At 53.7% G+C, this 9,789-nt stretch overlaps 1 protein-coding gene across 1 annotated transcript; it reads left to right on the forward strand.

The window, feature by feature from the left end:
- Positions 1–1,155: 1,155 nt before the first annotated feature.
- Kcnk6 (potassium two pore domain channel subfamily K member 6) lies at positions 1,156–9,390 on the forward strand. Its single transcript, XM_006981992.4, has 3 exons — positions 1,156–1,738; positions 8,425–8,820; positions 9,031–9,390. The coding sequence occupies exons 1-3, from the start codon at positions 1,417–1,419 to the stop codon at positions 9,252–9,254; spliced, it is 942 nt and encodes a 313-aa protein (XP_006982054.1). The 5' UTR covers positions 1,156–1,416; the 3' UTR covers positions 9,255–9,390.
- Positions 9,391–9,789: the final 399 nt, after the last annotated feature.

Here is a 9,789-nt window from a genome sequence, read left to right on the forward strand (position 1 = left end):
CTTACCCCCAGCCCACCCCCCCATTCCCACCTCCTCCAGGGCAAAGCCTCCCCCGAGGACTGCGATCAACCTGGTAGACTCAGTCCAGGCAGGTCCAGTCCCTTCCTCCCAGACTGAGCCAAGCGTCTCTGCATAAGCTCCAGGTTTCAAACAGCCAACTCATGCAATGAGCACAGGACTCGGTCCCACTGCCTAGTTGCCTCCCAAACAAATCACGCCAATCACTGTCTCACCTATTCAGAGGGCCTGATCCAGCTGGGGGCCCCTCAGCCTTTGGTTCATAGTTCATGTGTTTCCATTCATTTGGCTATTTTTTTTCAATAATTGAGTAAAACCGAAATTTATTATATGTCACAGTCGTCCTAGGGACCTCCATGCTATATATATAGCCTCCATGGTTCTATGGGTTGTGGTCTGATTGTTCTTTATTTTATATCTAGAATCCACCAATGAGTGAGTACATACCATGACTGTCTTTCTGGGTTTGGGTTACCTCACTCAGGATGATTTTTTCTAGTTCTATCCATTTGCCTGCAAATTTCATGCTTTCATTGTTTTTCTCTGCTGAGTAGTACTCCATTCACACCAGAGCTTTATTCCTTAATCTTTTGGGTCTTTTGTTTTGTTTTGCTTTTTGTGTTGTTTTGTTTTGTTTTTGAGATAGGGTCATATTATGGAGCCCTGGAACTTACTATGTAGACTAGTCAGGCTTTGAAGTCATAGAGATGTACCTGCTTCTGCTCCTGCCTCTTGGGTGCTGGAATAAAGGTGTGAGCCACCACCAAAGCTATCTACTAGTTTTTCGGATTTTTGAGACACAGCCATGCAGTCCCTTCCAACAAGCTGTTCCCAAGTCATCGCCACATCTGCCCCACAACTTCTTCCACATCCTAGAGCCTCACAGCGAAGTCCCAGCACGGAACTGGAGATGCTAAGGCAAGTGCTTTAAGGCCTGATCTGTCTTACTGAAAGCCTGTCTCACTTTGCTCCGTGTTGGCCCGGAACTAGCAGCAACCCTGCCTTAGGCTCCCCAGTGCTAAGATTATAGGTAGAAGCCCCCATTCCCGAGGAGAGCTTCACTTCGGAGTTAAGAAGCTGCGAGTCCCGCGAGGAGCGGACTTGGAAGGAACGTCAGGCAGGGAAGAACTCCGCCGCCGCCACCCTTCCCATCCCGTCGGTCTCCGGGATCCGGGAGCGTCGGGCTCCACCCTCCCGGGTCCTGTACTCACACCTGGTGTTTGGGCGTGCCTCAGTTTCCCAGTAGCAGGGCGTTCCGCCAGCCCCGCTCCTCCCCCTTTTCCTCTTCCTCTTCGGGGCGTCGGTGGCCGCCCCTTGGAGCTCCCGGAACTAAAAGCAGACCTCGGGCGGTGGGCCGGCGGGGGCCACGTCAGCGGGTGGCGGGGCTGTGCGGGCAGCATGCGGCGGGGCGCGCTCCTGGCCGGTGCCCTGGCTGTCTACGCCGGGTACCTGGCGCTAGGCGCGCTGCTGGTGGCTCAGCTGGAGCGGCCGCACGAAGCCCGGCTGCGGGCGGAGCTGGGGACGCTGCGGGAGCAGCTGCTGCGGCACAGCCCGTGCGTGGCGGCAGCCGCCCTGGACTCCTTCGTGGAGCGGGTGCTGGCGGCGGGACGGCTGGGACGCGCCGTGCTGGCCAACGCCTCGGGAGCAGGCAACGCTTCGGACCCAGCCTGGGACTTCGCCTCGGCGCTCTTCTTCGCCAGCACTCTGGTCACCACCGTGGGTAAGTGAGTGCCATCCTCCCACTCCCCGGCCAGCGTCCGGGGCCCTTCAAGATACACCTTCATCCAAATGTCTCAGAACAACCCCTATTCCCAGCACGGAAACAGACCCACACTAGCCTCAGCTGCCCCTTCTGAGAATCCTCTTGCAAGTCAAGCCTTCCTCTCAACAGTAAACACCCCAGTTCCCTCGGAGTAGAGACCGCCTCATAATAACTTCTCTTATAGCATCTGGGTCCCCCTCTGGTGCCTTTTGTTTGTTTGATCTTGAGATAGCGCCTTCCTCTGGAGCCTGAGCTGGCCTGGAACTTCATCTCCCTGCCTCAGCCTCCTAAAATGCTGAGATTACAGGTGTGGGCCACTAGGCCTGGTTCCACTCCTGTCTTTTTTGTGGGGGGGTGGTGGTGAAGGAGGACAGGGTTTCTTCGTGTAGTTTTGCAGCCTGTTCTGGAACTTGCTCTGTAGACCAGGCTGGCCTCGAACTCACAGAGATCCACCTGCCTCTGCCTCCCAAGTGCTGGGATTAAAGGGGTGTGCTACCATCCACTCCTGGCCTAAGATTATCATCCATAATCCTCAAGGGCCTGAGACCTTCCTTGGGTCTCTGACCTCAGGCTGTGTCCATATCAGGGCTGGCACAACCATCTCCTCCAGCCTTGTCTCCTGACTCCAGATAGGTCCTTCCTGGAACAGCCCACTTCAGCTTCCTCCTGAGCTTAGTTTCCCGGTGAGCACCGAGATGCAGGATGGGGGATTGAACTCAGGCCCTCATGCTAGTCAGTATCTCAGGGCACCCTTACCGGAGCCTGACCTTTAGGGGAGACCTGAGACCTCTTCTGGGATCCCTTCCACTCTGAGCACTCCCCAGCAAGGGCCCCAGACCAAAGGCACCCATCTCTCTCCTGTCCCCATATTTCCCACCCTGACACAGGACTCCACCCATCTTCCCACCTCCCCTGTATTGCCAGGATTTCTCCCAATGGTCTTCCACTCTAACTCAGGATTCCTGGATCAGCAGCTCCAACAGCAGGGTAGGAAGGGGACCAGCTCAGAGTGTTCTCCATGAAGACTCATTGGCTGTCCAGCTTGAAGCTCCCCAAGCCCAGACTCCCGCCCCAAACTACCTCCAGCAAAACCTCTAGTCCTTTCCAAAACAAGGACCAGCCATGGGGGTCTCTTTGAATGCATAGGTGAGGAGGGTCGAGGCATAGCCCAGCAGCAGAACACATGCCTAGCATGTGTGAGGTACTACAACAACCAAACACCTAAACCCATGAATGGGACTCCCGTCCCTTCTCCAGACTGTGACCCTGCTCAGTGAGAACAAATCCCCACTCCAGGACACAGTCCAAAGACTTGACTCTCTCCACCTGCTGGTGTCGTTCCCCCCACCCTCCCCCCCCCACCCCCCAGACTTGACTCTCTCCACCTGCTGGTGTCGTCGTCCCCTCCCCCCCACCCCCACCACCCCCATGACCAATAGGCTCACTATAGACTCTCCAAGCAGAGGGGATGTCCTGGGGCTGTACCTCCTCTGCACCCCACAGCTGGAACTTCCCTTGCCACCCAGCCCTGCTCCAGACTGTTGGAGACAGGCCATTCTCTCTACCGGGTCCCTCTATGACAGAGCCCCCTCCCCCATGCCCACACCAAGAGCATTCCTCACTCCATCTTGACACCCAGCAAGCACCTTGGCAATGTCTACCTCACTCCTTCCTTTGGATGCCCTGGGCCCAAGAGTACTGGCTGCATGAGAGCTCTCCCCCAATCCAGATGGAACCTGCTGGTGCCTGGTCCTGTGCCTGGGGCACCAGGACCACAGGTCTCCCTTGAACCCAGGGTCCTGGTCTTGCTTTAAGGTTACGGACTCCCCAGCTGGGCGTGGTGGTATACACCTCACCACTTAGGAGGTAGAAGCAAAGCCAGAGAACCAGCCTGGACTACATGAGACCCTGTCTGGACCAAACAAAACAGGGAGAAGACTCTGTGCTTACCAGACCCCCGGCACTCATGTAAACCCTGAGCATGGCTGTGCAAACCTGTGACCCCAGCACTGGGCCTGAGACGGCACATTCTCGGGGGGGCGCATAGCTGAATCGGCAAGCTTCCGGTTCAGTGAGAGACCCTGCTTGAGGGGACAAGCTAGAGGGAGTGAGCAGGACCTCAGACATCCCCCTCTGCCCCCCGTGCCTCTACAGACACACCTGTGCACGTACATTCCTACTGCACACAAAATAAAGAAAAAACACCACCTATGCACAAATATCAGCACCGTTCTTTGAGACCCACCCCTACCTGTACCCCCAGCCCTTAGGAGCCCTGGGAAGTTCCTCCTGGAAAGTCCCTTCCATCCCCATACCACAGACCTGGGAAACCCCTCAGAGGCCAGGCTCTACTGCTCTGTAGCCCCTCCCTCGCCCGTGAGGTGACCTCTTTTGAAGACTTCAAATGGGACAGAGGCTGAGCCTCACTCTTAACTGCTTCTCCAGCTGGCTGCATCACACAATTGTGCATGGCTTTTGTCCCCCATTTGGGGCCCTCATGGTGTGTGACCAGCAAACTGAGGTCACTGGCAACAGAGCTGGGTGACTCTTCACAGAAAAGAATGAACCCATCTCCCCTGAGGCTAGCTTTCCCCAAGCTTCCTGAGCCGGCCTGACCTGCTTCTGGACTTCCCTGGGGGGGCAGGCACTTGTGTCTCTCTCTTTCCCCTCCCAGATTCTGATTTCTGGCAGGTCACCCCTGGTACTCATTCTATCTATCTATCTATCTATCTATCTATCTATCTATCTATCTATCTATCTATCTATCATCTATGAAGCTAAGGCCCAGAGAAGCTGGCCATCTTGCACATGGTCACATAGCTAGGGTGGTGTAGAACATGGTGACACACAGTTTTATCCTAGCAGTCCAGAGGCAGAAACAGTGGGATTGCTATGAGTTCCAGTCTAGCCAAAGCTACATACATAGTCAGACCTTGTCTCAAAACAAACAAACCGACATTAGTAAAGGCAGCTGACAGAGACAGTGAAGATCTGTTCCCACGATTCCAGCAGCTAAGAAATCTTCTCAGCTGGGGAAATAGCAGGCTGAGTGGTTCCAGTTTGAGTTTTGGTGAAATAATCTCTATCAGGCACATTGGATGTGATGGACTTTGTGGGAAAATCTGATCCCTTCTGCCACTGTGGGTGGCTCCCCTAGTTTCAAATCTGGAACACGGGGGTCTGTTTTGTTCCCCCCATGTTCTGCTCTGAGATTTTTGGTTCCACCAAACTGTGCAGGTCTTTTGAGGTCAGTTCCGAAAGCCAGCCTGTACAGTTAGTGGGAACAAGGAAGTTCCGTTTTAGGGCTCATGCACATAGCTTGGCATGTAAAAAAGGTACTGTGGCCAGGCCTGGTGGTACAGTTCCAGGTATCAGGAGGCTGATGAAGGAGGATCCCAAAGTTAAGGCCTGCCTGGGAGAGTCAGTGAGATCCTGTCTCAAACTAGGAAGTTAAAGAGGTGTGGGGTTCAGTGGAGAGCACCTTGCCTAGGATGCACCAGGGAACCCCTTGACTCAGCCAGCGGTAGAGCTGCTTCGGAAAAGGCACCAGTGAGGGACATGGTGGTGGTGTGCGTGCGTGCGTGTGGTAGAGCACGGCCTGGCCTGTGTGAGGGTCCATCCCCAGCACTGGAAAAGGAGGAAGGATGTGTGTGTCTAAAAGAATTCAACACGTGAATGTATCAAAATAGCACACCACAGGGCCAGTGGTGGAAAATTACTAAAATGAAACATCAAGATAAGGTAGAGAAGAGCTGGGCGGGGGAGCACAAGAAAGGGTGACAGGGAATGAAGGCTGATGCTGCCATGGTGGCTGGCACTAGCAATCTCAGCACTCAGGAGCCTGGTGCCGGGGCTGGAGACGTGGCTTACTCAGAGCACCGACTGCTCTTGCAGAGGACTCGGGTTTAGTTCTGAACACCCTCAAGGAAGCTCACCGCTGTCTGTAACTCCAGTCCCGGGGATCTGGCCTCTCTTCTGACCTCCACAGACTCCTGCACACATGTGGTGCACATCCATACATTCGGGTACACATATATACACATAAAACTAAAATAAATAAGGTTTTTTTAAGTCTGAGCAGGACGATTGCTATGAGTTTAAGTTCATCCAGAATGACCCAGCCCCCAAAAGACAAATAAAAAATTGTTAAATATATGTTAGAAAAAGTAATAAAACCCATATTTTATACAATTAATATACCCTAATTGAAAGGTTACAATAAGCCCAGATGTGGTAACCCCAGCACTTGAGGAGAATGGCAGAAGGATCATGAGTTTCAGTGCATTGTGGGCACAGCAGCCATATAATAACATACAGTAAATAAATGCAATTTAAAATATGTCATTTAAATGTATTTGTAATTTGTTAGACTTATTATTTTATGAAGGTTTGCCTGCACGCACATATGTGCATCACTGCATGCTTGGTGCCCACAGAGGTCAGAAGTTGATGGATCCTGTCAGGCTGCATGATGTGAGCCTTTATTTCCAACACTCAGGAGGCAGAGGTAGGCAGATCTCTGTGAGGCTGAGGCCAGGATCCCCTAGAATTGGAGCTAGAGATAACTGAACCACTGTGTGGGTGCTGAGAATCAGATTGGGTCCTTTGCTAGAGCAACAAGTACTTCTAACCACTTCGCCATCTCTCCAGACCCCCAAATACATGCAATAATAATAATAAGAGGCATAAAAAGGAATTCTTACTAAACTTGGCTTAAGAATGTTCTCTCCACCCGGTCCCTGAAGCCTGGGGCCTCACTCACATTAGACAAGTGCTCCACCACTGGTCCACACCCTACACCAACGAGATTCTTCTTTTTCTTTTCTTTCCTTGGTTTTTCGAGACAGGGTTTTCCTGTGTAGCTTTGTGCCTTTCCTGAAACTCATTTGGTAGCCCAGGCTGGCCTCCAACTCACAGAGATCCGCCTGCCCCTGCCTCCCGAGTGCAGGGATTAAAGGCGTGCGCCACCACCGCTCAGCTAAGACTCTTCTTTTTCAAGTCAGGGTCTCTCTATAGCCCATACTGGCCTCAAACTTCCAATCCTTCACCTCCGCTTCCTGTGTACTGAGCTTCCAGGTGTGGAGCACCATGCCTAGCTTCCAGAGGAGTCCTTTCTGCCCGATTGGGATATATTGTAGAAACCGAGTGTGAGATCACAGGTGAGGACTTCACTAAAATGGCCTCGTGGAGAACAGCGCTCAAAAGACTGCAGTGGCAGGGGAGGGTGGGTCTGTCCATGTGAGTAGCTGTAGTAGTCATGGACGTCTCCAGAGACTCAGCACCATCATTGAGAGTCAAGCTGTGAGTCCATACTACCTTGGAAAATGAAACAAATTCAACATCATTAAAACCTCTTCACTGCCAGGCAGTGTGACACATATCTTTAATCGCAGCATTCGGGAAGCAGCATTGGATCGCTATAAGTTTGAGGTCAGCCTGCTGTTCTACAAAGCAAGTTCTAGGACAGTCAGGGCCATACAGAGAAACCCTGGCTAAAAAAACAAAAACAAAAACAAACAAACAAAAAAAACCCGAAAGCAAAGTTCACATTTACAGGGCAGTGATGGCACACAACTTTAATTTCAGCACCTGGGAGGCAGAAGCAGGTGGATCTCTGTGAGTTCTAGGCCAGCCTAGTCTACAGAGCAAATTCCAAGACATTCAGGGCTATACAGAGAAACCGTCTCAAAACAAGACAACAAAAAAACCCTCTTCCAATGGTATATTTCATTTCACCAGAAATCCAGGACTTCTTTCCTTTCTTCTTTTTATTTGTTTGTTTGAGACAGGGTTTCTCTGTGTAGCTCTGGTGGTCCTGGAACTCACTCTGTAGACCAGGCTGAACTCCAGAGATCCACCTGCCTCTGCCTCCTGAGTACTAGGATTAAAGGCGTGCGCCACCACACCCAGCTTGAAGCCCAGGATTTCAAAGACCTGGCACCTGTTGTTTTGGGTGGTCTCAGTGTGCTGAAGACAGGAAATAGGTGGTGAGAAGCAGCCCTCCAAGGGAAAGATACAAGGTTTACAGTCCTTGTAGCTGGCTGGGGGCGTGACTCAGTGGTAGAGCACCACCCTAGAATCCCCCTGTGAGGGGCTGGGATGTAGCTCAATGGTAGAGCCCCTGCCTAGAATCCCCCAATGAGGGACTTGGGGTGTGGCTCAGTGGTAGAGCCCCTGCCTAGAATCCCCCAGTGAGGGGCTGGGGTGTGGCTCAGTGGTAGAGCCCCTGCCTAGAATCCCCCAGTGAGGGGCTGGGGTGTGGCTCAGTGGTAGAGCCCCTGCCTAGAATCCTCCAGTGAGGGGCTGGGGTGGTGTGGCTCAGTGGTAGAGCCCCTGCCTAGAATCCCCCGTGAGGGACTTGGGGCGTTGTTCAGTGCCTAGAATCCCCTGGCTGCACCAGGCTATGGATTTTAACCCCCAGTACTAGGGAAGAAATTTTTTTTTAAAGTGAGTAACTTAAAGCAAGTGCTCTGAGGCCCGAGGGTTTATTTATGGATTTCCCCTGGGCTTCAGCAGAAACCACAGCTCTTGGATGGAGCTGTCACCGGTGGAGACCGGGAGGATGGGGGAGCAGTGGGGTTGGGAGGAGCTGGGGCCTCGGGCTGTGGAGGTGCCAGTGTGCAGGACCCCCGCTCTCCCCACAGGCTATGGCTACACGACCCCACTGACAGATGCAGGCAAGGCCTTCTCCATCGCCTTTGCGCTCCTGGGCGTGCCCATCACCATGCTCCTTCTGACTGCGTCGGCCCAGCGTCTGTCACTGCTGCTCACCCACGCACCCCTGTCCTGGCTGAGCTTGCGTTGGGGGTGGCACCCCCGGCGGGCAGCCCGCTGGCACCTGGTGGCCCTGCTGGCGGTCATAGTGGCTGTGTTCTTCCTGGTGCCAGCTGCGGTCTTCGCCTACCTTGAGGAGGCCTGGAGCTTTCTGGATGCTTTCTACTTCTGCTTCATCTCCCTGTCCACCATCGGCCTGGGGGATTATGTGCCTGGGGAGACCCCCGGCCAGCCTTACCGGGCCCTCTACAAGGTGCTTGTTACAGGTGAGCTGTATAGCTGGCTGGGCATCTGTGGGCTGGCAGAGGGGGGCTCTCAGGAAGAAATGTCCTAAGGGGTGGTGAAGGGGTCCTAAGAGCCACCCAGCCGTCCCAGGGGAGAGGCACCTGTAGGCCCACATCCCTGCCCTGGGATCTGAGCGCGAAGCTGGCCCATCACCTTGCCGTCTACCTGTCTCCCCTCCCCCATGTCTGCAGCATACCTCTTCCTGGGCCTGGTTGCCATGGTGCTGGTGTTGCAGACTTTCCACCATGTGTCTGACCTCCATGGCCTCACTGAACTCATCTTGCTGCCCAATCCGGACCCTGCCAACCTCAGCCAGGATGAGGACGACCAGGTGGACATTCTGGACACCCAGACAGATCTGCACCAGCACCTCTCGGCTGGCTCCCACGCTAACTACGCCACCATCCCCAGGTAGCTGGGAAGGTGCTCAGCCTGGACACACCTGGCCTGGGCTTTGGCCCCACGTGACTAGAGTGGGCCAACAGGAATGCCCATACACGCTCCTGTCTTTCCCAGCACTCCACTGGGAGGTGAGGTGCTCCGTGCCCGTGTCCTCGGCTCCTCAGGGAGCTACCACAGTCACTTTCTCCTCCTTCCTTTCCTCTCATTTCTTCTCATACTCTGGGCACTTGGGCTTTCTGACGTCATTGGTGGGTGGTGGTTTAATGCGTTTTGTGGTTGCTGTTTTCTCATTCTCTTACCGAGTATCAGTCACCACCTCAGTTGCTGGCTCTGGGCTCTGGGCCTGGACTTCACTCCAGTCACTGTCTTAGGGGCTCTGTCTTGGCCAAATGATTTCCGCATTCTGAACCTTGATAGCTCAGCTGTCTGATGTGAAGACTATTTGAACTCATCCACAGACCCTCGCTTCTGTCCTGCTCTTCTGTGCCAGGCACATAGTATTAGAAGCGGCTTGGGCCCTGTTCTTACGGGCCTCACTGGCCAGCGAG

This window comes from Peromyscus maniculatus, chromosome 1 (genome assembly GCF_049852395.1).
Source record: "Peromyscus maniculatus bairdii isolate BWxNUB_F1_BW_parent chromosome 1, HU_Pman_BW_mat_3.1, whole genome shotgun sequence".
NCBI lineage: Eukaryota > Metazoa > Chordata > Mammalia > Rodentia > Cricetidae > Peromyscus > Peromyscus maniculatus.

Excerpts from the sequence above, each read along its gene's own strand:
- Kcnk6 (XM_006981992.4), top strand. The coding sequence starts at position 1,417 with ATGCGGCGGGGCGCGCTCCTGGCCGGTGCCCTGGCTGTCTACGCCGGG. Across the intron at positions 1,739-8,424 it reads CACTCTGGTCACCACCGTGG|GCTATGGCTACACGACCCCA; the intron begins GTAAGTGAGTGC and ends CTCTCCCCACAG. Across the intron at positions 8,821-9,030 it reads CTACAAGGTGCTTGTTACAG|CATACCTCTTCCTGGGCCTG; the intron begins GTGAGCTGTATA and ends CCATGTCTGCAG.